General features: G+C 33.9%; 3 protein-coding genes across 5 annotated transcripts; 1 reads left to right on the top strand and 2 right to left on the bottom strand.

The window, feature by feature from the left end:
- Positions 1 to 1243: 1243 nt before the first annotated feature.
- On the bottom strand, positions 1244 to 6074 carry LOC107860586 (paired amphipathic helix protein Sin3-like 2). 3 transcript variants are annotated; one of them, XM_047407560.1, is made up of 11 exons: positions 5936 to 6074; positions 5695 to 5769; positions 4659 to 4862; positions 4380 to 4560; positions 4201 to 4299; positions 3906 to 4113; positions 3422 to 3558; positions 2531 to 2606; positions 2318 to 2445; positions 1815 to 1913; positions 1244 to 1716 (listed from the first exon to the last, which is right to left on the bottom strand). In XM_047407560.1, the coding sequence occupies exons 2-10, from the start codon at positions 5766 to 5768 to the stop codon at positions 1890 to 1892; spliced, it is 1131 nt and encodes a 376-aa protein (XP_047263516.1). In that variant the 5' UTR covers position 5769; positions 5936 to 6074; the 3' UTR covers positions 1244 to 1716; positions 1815 to 1889. The 3 variants fall into 3 exon arrangements, with proteins under 3 accessions (XP_047263516.1, XP_016561470.1, XP_016561471.1); XM_016705984.2 differs by lacking the exon at positions 5936 to 6074 and having other exon boundaries at positions 5695 to 5815; XM_016705985.2 differs by lacking the exon at positions 5936 to 6074 and having other exon boundaries at positions 2318 to 2430; positions 5695 to 5815.
- Positions 6075 to 9493: 3419 nt separating this feature from the next.
- Positions 9494 to 10886, top strand: LOC107860582 (signal recognition particle 43 kDa protein, chloroplastic). Its single transcript, XM_016705977.2, has one exon. It carries the CDS (start codon positions 9577 to 9579, stop codon positions 10720 to 10722), a length of 1146 nt encoding a protein of 381 aa, XP_016561463.1. The 5' UTR covers positions 9494 to 9576; the 3' UTR covers positions 10723 to 10886.
- Positions 10887 to 11914: 1028 nt separating this feature from the next.
- LOC107860581 (ABC transporter B family member 15) lies at positions 11915 to 18397 on the bottom strand. Its single transcript, XM_016705976.2, has 7 exons — positions 18039 to 18397; positions 17801 to 17855; positions 17293 to 17471; positions 16747 to 17204; positions 15597 to 16137; positions 13606 to 14544; positions 11915 to 13492 (listed from the first exon to the last, which is right to left on the bottom strand). The coding sequence occupies exons 1-7, from the start codon at positions 18270 to 18272 to the stop codon at positions 12104 to 12106; spliced, it is 3795 nt and encodes a 1264-aa protein (XP_016561462.1). The 5' UTR covers positions 18273 to 18397; the 3' UTR covers positions 11915 to 12103.
- Between the last annotated feature and the right edge of the window lie 1875 nt (positions 18398 to 20272).

The raw sequence follows: 20272 nt of genomic DNA, 5'->3' as shown, positions 1-20272 counted from the left end.
TCGAGGAAACGCTCATCCTGTTTATCCTTAGACAGAAACACATACCAAAATATCAGTTGGCCACATTCGTTTGAGGAGATTCAAACAGCTGATCAAATGCAAGTGGATATATCAGTTGGATTTTTTGACTCTTGGGTCGAGTCGGGTATTAAATGGATCCAATTTGGGTTGATGCTTATTAAGTAGGTTAATGGATTAAATGGGGAATTTTTCACATGGATTGACCATGTGGCTTTTCTTATCCATGTGGCATGGCTGGTGGCATTCCGTTAGAGAGAGGGATATTCTTTAGCGAAATATTTAGCAGAGGGGTATTTTTGAGCCAAGAAACTACCGAAGGATATTTTTGCTCCATTTTAGATAGTTCAGGGATAGTTTTGACCCTTTTCTGTTTTATAAATATACCTCACGTATGGTTGAAGTTAAGTATCAAGTAAACAACGCAGGACCAGATGAAAACGAATGATGAAAATTAAACATAACAACCTGAGTTTTCAATTACTTTATTTGTTTCAATTTGTTTGTTTGGTTTTGACTTGACATGAAATTTAAGAAGGTAAAGAAGACTTTTGAATCTTGTGGTACTATTAAATTAAAAATATGTTGAATGCACCAAAATGTCCTTTGATCCCATGGTCTTAAACATGTGGTGTGGAGATTTGAAATTAAAGAGTTACCAAAAAAGAAAAAGAGACATTTGTTTTTTTTGAAATAAACTAAAAAAAAGTTGGCTAAACAAATTGAAACAAAGTATTAGGAAGTTAACTATTTGAAATATATTATTCTGTTAAATCAACATAGCATTGCTATAAATTTGACTCAAAAAACACGATAGAGATACTATATTTTTGAAGCAGTGGCAATCTTTTCTCTTTTTGCAATATTTTTTTAATTTCATGCTTTTTTTTTCCTCCCGGACTCTTTAACCCCTAAAAAAGTTTTATGTTAATTTTTCACTATTTGAAGAGAAAATGCACAAATGTTCTACTAAGGAGGTGTGACAGGTTCAAAATGCTGAGGCCAAGAACAATCAAAAGAGACGCCGAAGAAGTATTGAGGAGATGTGATAGTACATGATCACATCTATAGCTTCCAATAATATGACCTTACATATACATGTGAATCATAAATTAAGGTAGAACTCTAGTATATAATCGAGCTTTGTTTAGTACTATATGCTGTTGCTATCATATTTTCTTAATATTGATGCCTACTTTTTTTTTTTTTCTTTTGGGGTGGGGGGTTGGGGGGAGGGGGGGTACCAAAGCTATTTTACTCTTGGTCACACCAGGTATGGAAGCACAGGTTAATCCTTCAATTACATCTCTTTCCATGTCTATAAACAATAATGACTGAAGTTATTCTCTTATTACAATATATAATATAAAGAAGAAGCAAAGGATTAATGAATTTTTTCTAGATTTGCTTGAAGGGAAGACGATATCATTCAAGAAATCATATAATACTAATATTTATTGTCTAATAATACCAAATCTCTATTCATTAAAAATAGGAAAACAATTCCAAGCAACCAACCAATCTTCCAAAGAACTCACTAGCAAAGCTCTAGTCAAGGCAATAACAATATTATAAGGAACCAAAGAGGATGGTTAACTCATCAATGGGTTTCCTAAGCTTGAAATTAGTTGAAGAATCTAGCAAGAATTTATTGAATTCATCAAGCAAATCTTGGTGATCATTGAAAAGTACGGCAACCTACACATTAAAAAAAATAAAGAAGAAATAATTACAAATTAAAACATGAAGATCATATAATAATATTTGTGTATCCAAATTAAAAAATGGTTCATCACCTCATGGTAGACTTCATAGCTGTTCTTATGTTCCTCCCTGTACATCTTCAAAATGTCTAGGAAGGATATGTACACTTAATCATTGTTTCGGAAACGTTCCTGCATGAAGCGACAACTCCAAAAATTAATTTAGGACTCATGTGTTATCTATTTATATCTGTGCTATTTATAAAAGCACGAGACTCCACTAGAAATGTTGATCAGATTTTCACCTTTTGTAAGTGCATTTCATATTGGATGGAATTGTGTTAATGATCAAATTGATTACGATGATGTTAGGAATGCAATGAGTTCTTAATTAAAGCTGTAACTCTCCTTTTAAAATTCTCAATAAGAAACATTATTTCAAAATACACACTTTTGCTAGTTCTTTTAGTCTAAACGTTAATTTTAGAAGATGAATGCTTAAAATACTATTTATTGCTTTTAGAGATATGCGTTTAACGCATGTAGATAATAACTAGTAGTAAAAGAAAAAAGAAAAAAAAAGGCAGGAGAATTACCTTTACTTTCTCCACAAAGCGGACAGCTTCTTCAAACTGATCAGTTTTACACTTCTTTTCTTCCTTTACTAACTTGGAATTAGTATGGCCATCATTCAACTTAGTCATTTCACCTACAAGATATCCAACTGTAAAAGCAGTAACCAGTCAAAATGGAATCACATATGTATTATGTGACGCAACAAATTTACAATCATCAAGTTCAAGACTTACCAGCTCGGCCATAATGCTCTATAAATTTATTGAAACCCTCCATAAGATCAGGATATTTTCCAAGTGTATGAGCAACCTGAAATGAGTAGAGCATGCTTTCAAATCTATGATGCTTAAAAAACAACAACCAGACTGACTTGCTTTTAAAAGACATTAGTACCACAGAAAACTGTAAAAACAGGATTCAGTAACCCTATTTCTTCCTTTTGTGGGTCAAAAGAGATGACGACATCATACCGAGTGTAATCCCATAAGTGGGTCTGAAGAGGGAAAAATGTATGCAAACCTTAACCCTACATCTTGGGAGGTAAAGAGGTTATTACTGATAGACCCTCGGCTCAAGGAAAAGCAGATCGAAAAAAGAAATGACTGAAGTAAAATCATAGCAAAATATTGTAGAAAGCATGACAAAGCATTATGAAAAAAAAAATAAGAATAGTAACTATAACAAAATAGTGCAATAATCTAAGAACAAAAGACGGTAGTTAGTAACAAAAATCAAAAGAGAGGGCATGTTTAGCATAAATAGCTTTATCCCAAGCGACATAACCATTTTGTAGAATCGACCAATAGAGCAACCAATATAGCCCACAGAGAGACCCAAACGAACCTACACCAATGGTGCTTCTTCAGCCTTCTTAACCTTTTCTTCTCAATTGTTGAATTGAAGTTGCATAAAAGAAGAACTGACTAAGTGTCTGTCCACAGAGGTTGTTGTAGCCTTTGTAGTAGCAAGAATTTTTTCTTCATGATTGGGTGTGGGCGTTCAGTATACTGTTCTAGCCTATGTTTTGCATGAACATCAACCAAACCATAGATAGCAGAAATTATAAACAAAGATTACTGTCAAATAGGAGCAAAAAAGATAGATTAGATGCATGATACACATACCAAACTTTGTAACTGCTCCCTTGTAATTATTTCTCTGCTGTAAATACGGAGGCATTTTACAAATGTCTGATAATCAGCTAGACTTTGCAGTCTTCCCTTTACCTCTTCACAAAAAAGGAACCCTTTGCTATATGTATCTGCCAAAAGTAAATCCTATTAAAAGCATACTAACCAAACTCAGCAACACAGTGCTAAAGACAAATACATACATCAAGAACTTCACCAAAAACGAAGTGAAACAGACTGAAAAGAAACCGTGAACAGCTAGCAACTTTTGGGAAAGAATAGTACTAAACTTAACCTTTAGGTTCAGTGCAAGACCGGAGTTTAAATATGAGCACTTGCGATTCACTATGAGTTAACTACATACTTAAAAATAGATGGCTTTTCAATCAGTGTCATCACCAAACCATAGAGCTAACGGCGGAAGATTCTAATGCAGCACATCAAATACAGATTCAGACAATGCTAACCATGAACTCACATTTCAGGGCATCTTCAATCTCCAGAAGATATTTCATTTTATCATGCTGCTTGCTTAGATCTCCTTTGTTCTCATTATCATGAGTTCTCCTGTCCCTATCTTCTTTCTTATGCAACTTCATCAACGAATTGGCAGTTCCTGAAGTACTTGGCAAGAATCTAGTGAACTCGTCTAGTAAATCTGGATGGTCATTGAAAAGTACAGCAACCTACACATGATATGGCAAATAGTATTAAACTTAAAACATAAAGATCATCTAAAATATTAATGTATCCCAATTTTAAAAAATTATTACCTCATGGTACACCTCATTGATTCCCTTGCGCGCCTTCCTATGCATGTTCAAAAGGTCTAGGAAGGATTTGTAGACATGATCATTATTTTGGAAACGTGCCTGCAGGAAATGACAACCCAGAAAGTTAGGGAAAAAGGCAGACCTTTATTATTTAAACCGAAAGGTAACAAAAATGTAACCTGTATTTTGTTCACAAAGCTGATAACTTCATCAAACTCAATTGTTTTCTTTGGAGCCTCATCTTCATCACTGAGGGTTATTTCATAACCATTGGGCAAGAAAGCGTTGAATCCAAGGATCAACCTAGGATGCCCTTTAAACAAGACTTTCACTCTTGCTATGACACCAATAGTATCAATCCTATAAGAAAATATCACAGACTTGCGGAATAAGTCCCACATAATTCACCAAATCTGAATAGGAACAAGAATGACACTTGGCAAATTAAAGTAGCAAACCTGTTAGCCTTGAAGTCTATCATAACATCAAGGAATATGCTATACTTATGCTTTTGGCTTTGAAACGTGTCCTTAACTTCCTTTAAAAACGACAACGCATCATTAGTTGTCAACTTTCGGTTATTAGCACCAGCTCCGCCAGCACTGTTGCCACCACGACCTCCTCTACCCAGACCACTTCCAGGAGTTTGTGATTGACTATACCTAATTCATCCAAGAGAGGAACAAAAAAACTATATACATCATAACAGTAGCCATAAGTAGCCAGTCAAATATATTGGTGTAGAACCAAGGGTGCGGTCTAACAGTTGATGAAGTGGGTTAAATTATGGGAGACCATAGCTCAAATTTCAGTAAAGACTGAAAATGGAATTATCAACTACATTAGAAAAACTTGCCAATCTATTCTCTTGGTCTCACATTGTAACTTGATAAATCTTAATATTTATTTACACGTGAATAAATCTTGGCAGGCCGAGTTACTACAAATGTAATGGTAGGAGATAGCAAGTAGGATCTTGGCAGGCCGAGTTACTACAAATGTAATTGTAAGAGATAGCAAGTAGGGTTGGAGCCAAGTAGGGAGTGGGGGGGGGGGGCTTCCGCAGAAACTTACTCTATTTGTAAATAGTTAAAATTAATTTTTATGCATAGACAGTATATGTTAAACCATTTTGTTTACTTCTTCAGCTTTTAAAATCATTTTGTAATATTTTGAATCCTTAGTGAAAATTCGGTTCCATTACTTTGGAATATTCTTAAATTAATACATACACTGCTTAAGTTACTTTCTGATTTCTAATCATCCACTTTAAACGAATACTTAGTTGGGCTGAAAGCAAAAACCTTGAACAGTGCATTCATAATTGGTAAACTCAAGACTCAAGTACAGGACCAAAACAAATAAGCAGGGATTTTGTTGCTAATTTCTCTTTGTTATCCTGAAAATCACTAATTTATTAATTAGAATTATCAAGAATTCAAAAATTCAAAACAACTCATTTATATAAAATTAAAAAAAGTGAATAAAGCTTACGATTCTTCGAGGGAAGAAGTAGTTGGCCGCTTAAATCTAACGTTGCAAGATACATCAACTCTCAATCTCGCCATGCTGCAAAAACAGTATAGCAACAACAAGATCTAAAAATAAATAAAAATCTCTATTAGAAATTAATCAACATAAAAAATTACTATGGATCCGCTTAACCATAAAAGTTATACACATAAAATAAAAAGATACGTAGAATCTATGGTCAAACCCTACCAAGTATCTATACCTTTTTTTACTCCCTGTAACGCAAAAATGATGTGCATTGTACCTAGTAACGTCACTATATATAGAGAGAGAGGTGGAGGATTGTATGCCCCTTAACTTCTACATATTCTTGTAAAGGGTTGGGCCGGCTCTACTTGCCTGTATTTAGGTAGTTAGGTTAATTGGACTTGACTCGCCTCAATAGTGTAAAAAGTCTGATTAAGCTCGACTCGATTGGGCTCGCCTCGAAACCAAGACCTATTAGGATGCTACTATTATAATAATGGAAATAAATATCATATGTTTCTTTTCACCATATATTATTAATTCGTTTCTTTTTACCATCAGCACATATTATTAATTCTTAATTGCTTCTCTTTATAAGGTATTTTGTAAAATGGATTCATGGGTACGTATATTGAGCATGTAGTAGAAAAATTTCATTAAAAAAATATTGTTATTTGATCATTAGTGTGGTTTCTAGTTCATTCTCTCAAAGTTCTAATTTTCTAATTGCAGTGCAGAATAACTAGAAGTCAACAAAATTTATTGTAGATACAAAAGCAATCATCTCCTAAGTGAAAAAGTTTACATGAGCTAGGTAATGTCTTGTGCGTTCACTTGATCTAATATGCTGAACTTGACGTAATGTATTAAAATTTCTATGAAATCAAATACAGGATAAGAATAAAATCATTCAATAATTTAATCGCACATTTATCAGGTGAGTCGATCGAGATCACAGATGAAAATTTATAAAACCTCATGCTCGCTCTTGTTTGGCCGGTTGTTACCTACTCCCTCCGTCTAACTTGTACAATACCACAAAAAGTATTACCCGCTAAAGCTCAGTTTTATGAATACCCATTTTTTCTCTCTCATAATCGATTGTTCATGTATTATCAATAATTTAGAGTTATTTTTTATTTTTTATGAGTTATTTTTTAGTGTATTATTTTTAGAAAATATTAAGCATTTAACTTCATATAGTAATATTATTATTTATAAAAATAAGAAATAGTATTAATTAATAATAACTTCATGTATTATCAATAATTCGTATTACCTTGAATATTATTTTGAAACCTTTATTTATTAATATGAAGATTTGATTAAAAAATTATAAAATATTTCTAATAAAAAGTGTATAGTTCTTCTTTCTCTTTTTTTAAAAAAAATTTAAATTTTGTACCTTTTATATTTTACAATCTTTAATACTTATTTTAAGTGAAATTAAAATTATAAAATTCTTATTAAATATTTGGAGATTCAAAACTTTGAGAGCCTAAAAAGATGTTTTACTAAACTTACCCTTAAGCCTAGTCACATGGTAAAAATGTGGAAAAAAGTCAAAAATATGCTTGAATTATTTGAAATAGAAGTATTTTGGTTCAAAAATACTTTCTCTTACACTCCATCATTGTCCCTTTTTAAAATCCATCAAGGCATGACTTAATAGATGGATAGCCAAAAGAATTGACAGAATCAGGTCAAGCAGTATATTACAAAAGAGACGCCGTTGAGCGCATTGATGAGATGATGAAAATTGTTCACCACCTACATCAAGACCTATTCCTGGTTTTTGGCTGGGGAACAGAAGACGAGTATGAAAAACAAGTTATAAGCAAGTGGAGAGTTTCACATCACACATGATGATGCTTAAGTTTACCATTTCTCTCAATTGATAACAGCACTTGGACTATAGATCCTACAACAACGAACTTATCAAATCTACTCATAAAACTCTATTTTGGGGAGATTTTAAGTCAAATTGAGTGTTGCTCATTCATAATATCCTTTTCTATTTGCTTATTGGATTGGGTCCATTTATTAAGCTCGTGGGTTGATGAATTATACACGCGGGCGGACAGTGATGTGGATTGTGAAATTCTGATAGATGATATTTTTTAGCCAAAAAAACTAGGGAGAAGTAGTTTAGAGATATTTTTTATTCTTTTTTCCAAAAGTTATCCAAATATAGAATTTATATTTATAATCTATAATTTAAATTTATCTATAATATATTAAAAGTGTGAAGATATTTAGAAAAATGATTTAAATTTTTTATCCTTTATTAAAAAAATTCATAATAGATAAAATTATCTTTTCACCTATTTCCTTCAATTATTAATTAATTATTAAAAGTCTAAAGAGCCCTAAAAATGTACATTATAAATATTTATTTTTGTAATTTATGGACTTTCTAATTAAGGAAAGTTTTAAACAAGTCTTTAATTTTTATATTAAATATCACATTTTTATTCCAAATTTGAGAATGCTTCTTTTTTATTAGGATTTACTCAGATTTTCTGCCATAATTAAAAGTTTTTTTTATGGAAAATATGTATATCTTTTAAAATATTTCTTCCATATTTGATTAATCCTTTTTTGAAGGAAAAAAATTTGGACTTATTGCTGCAAATAATATAATAGCATTCACAAGTAAAGTGTTTTGTTTGGGAGAGATTATTCTCTCTAGGTTTTGTGTTAGTAATATCAGTTTTTCAATATGTAGGTCACTTGATTAAAGCATATTAAATTTTATGATGTTTTTATTATAGTTTTCTTTGTAATCTTATTTTGTGAATGATTGTAATGTAAGTGCCGCATAACGTCATGTTATTTCAACTTCAAGTTCAATAATTTTCTAGGTTTATGAGTATATTTTTTATTACATAGAACTTTATGAATTAGAGTTGTAAGTTTTGTGAATGGATATTCAATTTTGTGATTTTCAGATTTGTTTTCTTCTGAACAAAAATATTTATATTTATCTGTGCTTGATTAATGAATGTAATTTTGTTCTAAAAGTACTTTTGAGAAAAATACATTTAAAAGTACTTTAAAAACTTAGTCAAATAGTAATAGTTGCTCTAAAGTGACTTCTAAATTTATTAGTTAAACACAAACTTCTTCTCGCCAAAAGATAGACATCGAAGGAATTTTATAAAATTAAATCATTAAAGTAAACTACATGCGCGGAGTGCGTATATGGAATGCTCAGATTGCGTCCTTGATGAAATTCTGTTAGAAGATATTTTTGAGCAAAAAACACTAAGGAGAATTATTTTTGATCTATTTAAGATAGTTTAAATGTATTTTTGATCTTTTTCCCTAAAAATTATTCAAATGTAGAATTTATATCTATAATCTATAATCTATATTTATAATTTAAATTTATAATATATTAAAAGTGTGAAGGGCCTTAAAAATATTGTTTGAACTTTTTGTCTTTCGTTAAAAGTTTTTAGTTTTGACAACTACTGATACTTTTTTCATTAATGTAAGAATTTTAAATCAACTAAATTAAATTTTAAGAACATTTAAAAAATCTAAAAATAAATAGAAAGCGTTAGAATAAGAAAAAATTAAGAAGTATAAATTTTTTTAAAAAGTTTAAGTACCTAATAAGAGCTCATACCATAAATATGGTACAAATTGATGCGTGTCTGAAACTTTTGTTGGTAAAATTAAAAATATATATGTGCTTAAACTAAAATATATGTATATATATATATATATTAAAGTTGATAAAAAAGATAAAATGATTTAATTTTTAATAATGAAAGTAGTAGAAAGTAAAATGTGTAAACGGCAAGTGAGAGGTGAATAGATATAATATCTTATCCTGAGAGACATGAATGCGGTCATAGGATTAGGAAGATGTTCACGTCCATTCAAAAGAAACGGTCCTTTCCCACTTCTCCAATGGATGCTCTCTTTGTCAATTCTTATCTCTCCCGACTCAAACTCAAATTCTCCACTCAATTCCCTACCTTCTCTCCCCCGCAACAACAGCCTTTTCTCCGACTCAAAAAACTGAATAATAGTAATAATTTACGAGTTGTATTTGCCACGCTTCAGAACCAGCAGCAACGAGATGCACCAGCAGAATTTGGTGACTACGATGCGGATGAAACGTATGGAGAAGTTAACAAGATCATTGGGAGCAGAGCGATTGAAGGTGGGAAAGGAATGGAGTATTTGATTGAGTGGAAAGATGAACATGCTCCTACATGGGTTCCTTCTGATTTCATTGCTAAAGATGTTGTAGCTGAGTATGACACTCCTTGGTGGAACGCGGCGAAAAAGCCCGACGAGTCTGCTCTTAAGGAACTCATTGAAGCTGATGATGACAGAGATGTCGATGCTGTTGATGAAAATGGACGAACGGCTTTGCTGTTTGTCTCGGGACTCGGATCGGAAGCCTGCGTTAAGCTGTTAGCTGAGGCCGGAGCTGATGTTAATTACCGCGATAGGAATGGGGGATTGACTGCCCTGCATATGGCTGCTGGCTATGTCAAGCCCGGGGTTGCTAAGCTGTTAATTGAGCTAGGTGCGGATCCTGAGGTGGAGGATTATAGAGGGCAAACGCCGCTGACCTTAGCGCGGATGATCCTGAATCAAACGCCTAAAGGAAACCCAATGCAATTCGCTAGGAGATTGGGTTTGGAAAATGTTGTTAGAGTGTTGGAGGAGGCCATTTTCGAGTATGCACAAGTGGAGGAGATATTGGAGAAGAGAGGGAAAGGCGAAAATGTAGAGTATTTAGTGAAATGGAAGGATGGGGAAGATAATGAATGGGTTAAAGCATGGTTGATATCTGAGGATTTGGTGAAAGATTTTGAGGCTGGATTGGAATATGCAGTGGCGGAGTGTGTTCTGGAAAAGAGAGATGGTGAGAACGGGAAAGGCGAATACTTGGTGAAATGGGCTGATATTGAGGACGCTACTTGGGAACCCGAAGAAAATGTTGACCCCCTTCTGATAGAAGATTTTGAAAAGGGTCAACAGAAACTAGTAAGTTGAACTCATAATGTTACTCTTTTGGCTTGTATTTTTCCTTTTTCGCGGTAATAGAATGTCTTTTGTTTATGAACTATAGTTATGGTAATTTATGTACTTTCGAGGTTGTCTAACAAGTTGAGGATAATTTTCTATTTAGTGATCCTAGTATGGGAAATTGTAGATCACCCTTTAGCATATCTAAATTCTTAAATGATGCTAAATCTATTTTCCAATCAAATTATCATGTTCAATTGGTGATTGTCCGAAGTCCTCTGTGGAGATGGATGCAAACTCTTGAATTTTGTGGCTGATATCTTTGCTGAATGAAAGAAGAACCTAATGAAGGGCCATGAATATTGTAGAAGATAGCATTGAGTGTAAAGGTGATGGTAGTTCTGAGTCACTTTTGCAAATGTGCCGCCACGGTTTCATCCTTGTGTGAATCTGTGTTGGTGCTAGAATTCTGATTTCTGAGTTTGCAGTAGGTTTTTGTTGATAACTTTTGAAGTGTGGCTGATAACTTTATGATAACTAATGAGGCTCATGGTTAAAGAGAAAATCATATAATAATAATTTATACCATTGTCAAATATAAGTACATTATCTGGCTGTTAGTAACTTAGCCATAGTCGACTACCGTAGTTTATTTCCGATTTTCTTTGTCTCCTCAATTTTTCTCTTGATCTGGTTAGGAGAAATGTTACAAGTATATAAGCTGACTTTTTCTTTTTTCTTGATACAAGCTGACTATGTAAAGTAAAAAGTAAAATAGACAATATTGAGTTAGGATTTAAAGTGTGGCTGATAACTTTTACCAATCTAATATTAGTTCGTGAAGCTATCCAAAGCATAAGCAATTGCAGGTTGTATGGATGATGTTTCTGTTGTTTCCTATCGATATCAAATCCATGGGAGGCAAAGAAATAGTGACAATCGTGATTTCTGGTGGATTCAGATAATAATAATAATTATATGTTCTCATCTAATCCCCTTAGATCCTAGGATTTTGTTGCTGATTCTTTCTCTTCATTTTCCATTCTTGCTTTAAATATAACCAGTTTCCATGAAGATAATTGTTCTTTCTTGATTACTGTTAAGTTGTTAATACTTCGCTATGCTGGCCTTCTAGTTTTTTCTGGGGTCTTTTGTTATTACCTTTAATACTGATTGAACAATTTATCTCTGTGAAGCTCTTCTCTTAACAAGATAAAAATAGAAAAGTTGAATGTATTGCTAACAATACCAAAATATCTATACATTAAAATGGGACAAAGATTTCCAAGCGGCCAAGAAAATTCCCAAAGAGTTCTTTGGAAAAGAAAGAGGAAAACAAGGGGAAAAAAAAGAGGCTGTGTAGTTTCAAGATTATTGGGGAATATCAGTCAATCTCAATTGATGATTATTAACTGATGAAGGTGTTGCTAGAGTTTGGTGTTCTTTGAAGGCTAACAAGGGAGTGGTAAACTCCAGTGGGTCCTTTAGCTAACAAAGAGGAGTGAGTCCCTTTCTCCACAATTTTGCCTTTGTCCAATACAGCAATTGTGTCACAATTCTGTATAGTACTAAGCCTGTGTGCCACCACCACACTTGTCCGTCCAATCATCACTCTCTCAAGTGCATCTTGTACTACTTTCTCCGATTGACTGTCCAATGCACTTGTTGCCTCGTCCAATAATAGCACCCCCGGATTTTTCAATATTGCACGTGCTATCGCGATTCGCTGTTTTTGTCCTCCTGACAACTGCAGTCCCCTGTCTCCGCACAAAGTTTCATATCCATCTTTTAATGCTGAGATGAAATCATGCGCGTTTGCTGCCTTCGCAGCCTCAATTATTTCTGATTCATCTACTGCTTCTGATGCTCCATAGGCTATGTTTTGCCTTATGGTTCCTGCAAATAATGTTGGTTCTTGGCTTACAAGTGCAATGTGTTTCCTCAATGACCTCAAGTGGTATGATCTTATGTCACGGCCATCAATTTTCAGTACACCACTTAAGGGATCATAGAATCTTTCTATCAGACCAATTATAGTAGACTTTCCTGATCCACTTTGTCCCACCAATGCTGTTGATTTTCCTGCTTCAATTTTTATTGAAAATCCCTTGAAAATAATCACATTGGGCCTAGAAGGGTATGCGAAATCAACATCGCACAGCTCGACATTGCCTGTTATTTTCTTGGGCTTGTAACCATCCGAGTCCTCTGGCTCGATTAATGAATACCGATCCAACACTGCAAAGACCGACCCAACAGCATCTGCACCCTTTGCTAGATCATTAGTCATGGTTCCAGCATCCGCAATGACACGCCCAGTGCTAACCAAAATCATGAATGTCTGGAAGAGGGCTTTAGCTCCAATGAGGCCTTCTGCCATGAGTTTGCCACCATACCAGAAATCAAGAGCCCAGGTACATGTCATGAGACTGTTTGAAGTGCCAAGCCCAATTCCAGCGAACCACGACTGGCGTATACTCTCTCTTTGTGGGCCTTCTTGGGCTTTCTTGAGCATTTGGAGAATCCGGGCCTGGGAGGAGAAGGCCGTTACTGTTCTGAGATTGGAAACTGCTTCAGCTGCCAACTTGCTGCTTTCCTCTTGGGCTTTGATGGACTTTTTAGACATGCTTTTCAATAGCACCCTCTTGCAATAGTAGCACACTATGATGAGAGGCTGGACCGCTATCATGACCCATGCAAGTCTCCATGCGATAACTAGGCCCATGGTGCAAGCTATAGTCACCGCAGATATCGTTTGAATGAGTAATGCCATCCTGTCCCCAACCAAAGACCGCACCTGCTCATTTGTATAACCATAAATATTATCATTACATTTTACCTGATTCTGAAAATAGTTCTTTACGTTGCGACTGTATGAAAGTTAAACTCTAACAGTACTAGAGGACGTACCACATTAGCATCCTTAGCTAGTCTAGAGCAAACAGCACCGGTGGAATTCTCGTCCTTGTCGTACCACCCTATTTCGAATGTAAGCATCTTGGACAACATCCTCTCCCGCACCCTTTTAGTCAATTTCTCTCCCATGGCTGCAAAGTTATAGTGCTGAAGTACGTTGACAAAGAGGGAAAAGAATGCCAACCCCAGAAAGCACAAAGCATATATCTTTGTCTTCTCCTTAATCTCATCATGACTTGGCAAGAAGTAGACAGATATCATTGACCCCATTGCAAAAGCATAGAGTGGTTGAACTCCACCAAACAATATTGCTCCTATGCATCCCAATGTTGCCTCCTTCCATTCTGGCAAATTCATTGCCAGCAGCCTTTTGAATGAAGGTACTGGAAATACTTGTTCTGTAGTATTGGAAATTGCTGCATTTTGATCAAATCTATGGCTTTGCGCAGTCGAGTTAGCTGAACTCGACCTGCTCATAATCGAAAGCCTTCTGCTGCTTGTATTTTGTACGTCATGGTCAGAGACTAATCCAGAATTTAAATTTGATGGGGCAAATAAAGTATCTTTATTGATTGGTGCAATGGAGATTTCATGACTGGGGTTTTCAGTTTGTTGGAGACGGACTAAGGAAGTGTATAGTCCATTTTCATCTTCAATTAGCTCATCGTGTGAGCCAATTTCCTTGACTTGGCCATTTTGGACCACGGCAATAAGGTCAGCATTGCGAATAGTGGAAAGGCGATGGGCTATGATTATTGTGGTGCGGCCAACAGCGGCCTTGTCTAGAGCTTCTTGCACAACTCTTTCTGATTCTGAGTCGAGTGCACTGGTTGCCTCGTCCAGTAGTAGTATTCGGGGTGACTTAATTGTGGCTCTTGCAATAGCTATCCTCTGCTTCTGTCCCCCAGACATTTGTACACCTCTCTCTCCCACCTGTACACACGCTCCGAGTCAAATCTAAGTTTTAATCTTTACCAGTAAAGTTCATGGAGTTAATTTTTTTTTTTTGTGTGTGTGGGGGGGGGGGGGGGGGGGGTTAAACAATAATATTATATAAACTTTAGCATCATTGCAGGGTTGATTGTTCGGACTAACAGATAGGGAGTTTGCTAAAGAGCTATTACTATTACAACCCATTTTAGAACTTGTCGAAATGGATCGTTCAAAAGTAGTTCCTAACCTGTCTGTTCAGAAAGCTCTGTAAGAAAAAATGGTAGGAACTGCTAGCAAAAACACGTTATCAAAAAGTTGTTTCTTTGCTACTTCTTAGCTAGTACTAGTATTTTGTTATGATATAGTAGTATGGATAAATTCTTTTTGCATTTGATTTTTATAAATACGAAACTAAGAATATTAGTATTATAAAATCGTATTTAAAAAAACTTGATGTCCCAAATAGGAAGAATGGAATATACTCATTGCAATATATTGAGCAATAATTTCTACTGATTGAGAAAGAAAAGTCCTCTATTACGTAATAAATAATTGGGTGGGAGAAAGAGAGACAAAACGTTGGCAGCACCATTAAAAAAATAGAATTTTGGATTAGTTTATTTGGTCAAACCACTTAATGACATCCTCCACAGCAGAATCCACTTGTATGACAACATGTAAATACAATGATAGCTACGAAATTCTTTGAACGGGGACAATTATTTATGAGTTTATAATGCATTGGTTAAGTGCCTTTTAAATTCTTTGTACACTAAAGAATTAATCATTTTAACTCAAATCATGGGGGCAAAGCTATTCATTAACAGCGTCTTGTTCATGGCCAAAGTGGAAATCAACGTGACAACATTTTAGCTAGACAATAATACTATCTCTTCGTGCTAGTGTGTCGAATAGTAATAATACCTTCATTCAGTCAAGTCAATAAACGAGTCATAATTTAACCAGCTTAAATTTGGATGAGTCGATTATTTTATCGCCATTTTGTAAAGATAAGGACAAACTAAGATGCTAAAGTACAAAAACAAACATACCTGGGTATCATAACCCTGAGGCAACTGACAAATGAAGTTATGAGCATTAGAAGCTTTGGCAGCCTCAATAACTTGTTCCATTGATGCATCCTCCTTCCCAAAAAGTATATTTTCTTTAATTGTAGTTGCAAAAAGTGCAGGCTCTTGACTCACTAGACCCATTTGTGACCTTAGCCACTTGAGTTGCAGCTTATCAATAGCGATCCCATCGAGAAGAATTTCCCCCGGGAGTGGGTCGTAAAATCTCTGCAGTAGTGCTATTACTGTCGACTTGCCTGACCCACTTCCACCCACTAACGCCACGGTTTTACCCGTTGGCACTTTTAGACTAAAATCTTTTAAAATTATGCTTTCGGGTCTCGATGGGTATGCAAATTCAACATGTTTGAATTCTACTTCACCTCTCACGTTATCCAATATTTGGCCCTCCATATTGTCAGAATCTATATTTGGTACTCTTTTTATCACTTCCACTACACGTTCACCTGCTGCACTTGCTTCTGATAAATACTTTACGTTGGACAAACCAGAACCCAGTGATCTGTTAGAATATTTTGTAAATTACTCAAGAAACTGCTAAAGCATATAAATAACAGGACTACAAGCTAAAGCCACAAAAACAATGCTAATTATTTTGGTGTTACCGTAATAAATGCACAGTCCAAAAAGTTGAACCTCTCCACCTGTCCTATTTCGGAAGTTTGAAAATTAACTTCCGAAATTTAGTGTGTTTGTTACTACATGACGAATATTTTTTTAAAAAATATGTTTCCAATGTATTGGCGGAGATGAAGAAATAACTTCTCAGGGAAAAAAAATCATATATTTGAAGGATTGTTCGGTTAAAATAATCCCAACTACAACCTTGAGACTATAACTAGAATTATATAAGTGGATAAATAATTTCACCTCTAATATAAGAAAATACAAAATTTCACAAGCATGGTGAAAGTTTTATTCAGGTTTTCATCTAATAATATTAATATCTACCCCATATATTTAATCCCAAAATTTACCCTCGGTTTCATCTCAATAACCAAACAACTGATAAGGAGTCGTGACATTTGAAATGAGAATCAGAACGTTTATAGAGAAATGGTATATAATCACGAAGGAAAATGAATATGAGAAGAGTTAAAGAGATAATTACAGTCCACCAATAGCAATTGCAGCGCCAACGGCAAAAACAGTGCCACCATGTTCTCCATGGTACATAACCATTCTGCTTCCATAATATGACATGAAAGACCAAATTGCAAAAACAATGCCATTACTTCCAATAGCAAGTCCTTTTGCTAAACCTTGCTTTAATCCCAAATCTACTGTTCCTTGAAGAGCAGCTGAATACTCCTGTAGAGTTTTATTTTCTCCCACGAATGAATAAACTGTTCTAACAGAAGAAATTGCTTGCTCCACAATTGTTCCAGCTTTGCCATATTCGTCCCTGATTTTTCTTGCTATTCCCATTAGTGCCCTCCCATACATGAAACCTGGAATTACTAAGAAAATAACAAAGGGAAATCCAACTAACGCCAGCTTCCAAATCATCAAGAATCCTACCACGTATGACCCAATAAATGTCGCTACGTTCATCAAGAAGACTGGTGCCTATATAAATATATTTCCAAATTATAAACAGTGTCAAAAAATTCGTAGCTAATCCTATTTAATTAGTAATGGATTAGATTAAACTAACCTTTTCACTAATACAGTCTTGAATTACAAGACTGTCACTGGAGACACTAGCAATGACATCGGCAGTGCTGGCAACATGTAGATCAAAATACCCAACATCTTGCCTTAGAACTGCTTTCAAGTATCTTATTCGTAGCCTTGACGCTTGCCTCTCTGCCGTCCTTGTCCAACAATATCCCTCTAAAAAAATTATCATAAAACATATTATCAGCAAAAGATATCGTCATCTAAAAAATTCAACCAACTCAAAAATACTACTAGTATTTACTAGCCTATTCCGCCAAGCTAATGAAATCAGGTTATTTTGTTAAAAAAATCCTTTATTTAAAAGTGTTTTTTTTTTTTCAGAAAAGTACTTTTGATGAGAAACTAATTTTTTTTAGCTTCCGGCCAGCTTTTGCTACTCTCTAAAAACACTTATTTTCTCCCAAGTTTGATCAAATGCTTCAATATTTTTGCTTTTCAAAATCTTGACAAGTTAACAATACAGAGGATAAAATTAGACAAACCTAAGAAACACGCTACCCATTGTCCACATGCCAGGTAAACCAGAGCCAAAGCATTCTGCCGTCACATAAACAAAGCAAAAAACTCCATTAATTAATACACGGAAAGCACACCAGTAACTAGTCCATATTGCTTCTTTATATGAAAGAGTACTACTAGTTGATTTGTTGAATGAATATTTGTACCACATCTTGACTTATAAGTGTAAGTTCAATCGTCAAGGAAGAGATAGATATATACCTCATTGATATGGTGCGTGAAATTATCGATGTTTGAAGTGTCATTATTACCACCAAGATTGTTCATGAGTTTGCTGGTGACTATGAGCATCACAGGCATAGAAACTCCGTCACCAACAGCACCCAAAAATCCAAAAGTCATCAACAAGATATCGGCTCTATCAGCATGCATGAAAATCGATCGAAAAGAGCCGTAGCTCTTCTTTTGTATCATCGTTTTACTCTTCCTACTCATGATTTCTGATCACTTCTTAAAATATATATGTATATTCTTCCTAATTACTCCTTTGTTGGTTTTGTTGGTATTCTGTTAAACACAGAAGAAATATTGAGATATTTCATAACTCAATAAAACATAACTCACATATGTGAGTTATATATAGTGGAAGAGAGCTTGAGTCATGCGGAATGAAAGGCCTTAGCACGATTGGTGGTATATTATTTTATGATTATAATAACAAGTTCTAATTGAATACTCCATCCGTTCTATTTTACTTCTCCCAAATTTGTTAATTTGATTTCTCATTTTACTTGTCATTTTTCACAAATCAAGAAGACACAATTTTTTTTCTTTTATGTTTTACTCTTTGTATTAATTATTTTTTCTTCAAATTAAAATGTAAACATTATTTAATTGGAATACTATGATAAACTAGTTATGTTATTAATTATTTTTTCTAATCAATATATGAAGTTAATTTGGGACAAGTTAATTTAGGGAGTAGGAAATGTTCGCCCGGTGTCTTTTTTGGCATAATAATTATCTAATAAGTCACTATTTTTTTTTATTTTTTTTCTGTTACTACAACTTATGGATTTTTAATTTTAAATTAGGTTTAATGATTTTTTTAAGCAAACTTAAAATCTTAAAAAGAAAGAAAAACAATAATCCAAAATCTAACAGACGTTACATAACATTCAAATGTCTTGTCAGTTTCAACAATTATATTTATATAACTTTTGAAAATAAAGATAAAATCTAACTGAAATTGGCAAGTGTCCTTAAATCAGCCCATGGAAATACTAGTACTATAAATATATTACTAACTCTTTTTTTAATTCTAGTATATTAAGTAATATTTTTAAAAGAAATTCAATGTACATGTGCTGGAGAGTGTATTGCGGTTGACTTTTCAAAAATTTCCAAGTATCGTCAGTAATGACGCTCGTAGCTCGAATGATTTTATTTGTAGCGTCACCAATGATCTCCTTCACTTTTGTAGTTTATAGCTGGAGTAGTTCATCCTAATTTCTTCAATATAAAAAAAAAAATTAGTGTTCGACTAATTAAATTCATTAAAATATCCCTTTGACATACTTAAAGTCCAAATTTATGATAACTAATGCGGCTCATGGTTGAGATTATATCACATTTAATAATTTATACCAATGTATTAAAGTGATATTATATATTCGCACATAGAGAGACACACGTTAATATAAATATATTGTATGGCTGATACCGACTTAGCCAAAGTCGAATCCCATTGTTTATTTCTAATTTTCTTTGCCTCCTTAATTATTCTATTAATCTTGTTAGGAGAAATGTTACTAGTATATAAGCTGACCTTTTTTCTTTTTCTGGAATATAAGCTGACTATATATATGATGTAAAAATGTAAAATAAACAAGATGTGTAAATCAAAATAAATTGACGAATAGCTGCGAGAGAGTCTGCAAAATGACAAAAGTGGAATATGGAGTGAAAATTTCATGCATGAGTATTCAGATTTATATTTATGACAGAAGTTATAATTTTATTTTTGTTGTCACTTTAAAATCATACCACAAAAATAAATATTCTGGCAGAATTTTGTAAACCTCTCACATGAAATGCGTTTGACATGGCACCTTTCAGCTAAAGGCCTAAAAGTACATATTACAAAATTTCGCCAGATTTATTTTTGTAATATTCGAAGAAAAGTAAATGAATGTGACACAAAGAAGAAGAATAAGTTTTGTATTTGTATAACAAACATCAAGCTACATGATTTTTTTTATACATATATATATATTTTTTAAAATGAATACTCAAACGGAGTAATTAAATAAAATGTCCATTAAATCAGAATTTTAAAACAAAATAACCCAATTACGTATTAGCTATTACAAAAAATGGCCACTTTAGCTACATGTATTGCAGGCAAAGTTCCTTCCATCTTCGAAGTGTCACTCTGCCTACTTGCAGTGAGAATATATCCATTTCATTGAAATGTAATGATGGGTGTACGCAGA

Source organism: Capsicum annuum, chromosome 2, assembly GCF_002878395.1.
Source record: "Capsicum annuum cultivar UCD-10X-F1 chromosome 2, UCD10Xv1.1, whole genome shotgun sequence".
Classification (NCBI taxonomy): domain Eukaryota; kingdom Viridiplantae; phylum Streptophyta; class Magnoliopsida; order Solanales; family Solanaceae; genus Capsicum; species Capsicum annuum.
The sequence above is the reverse complement of the archived record's forward strand: the minus strand, read 5'-3'. Positions and strand labels throughout refer to the sequence as shown.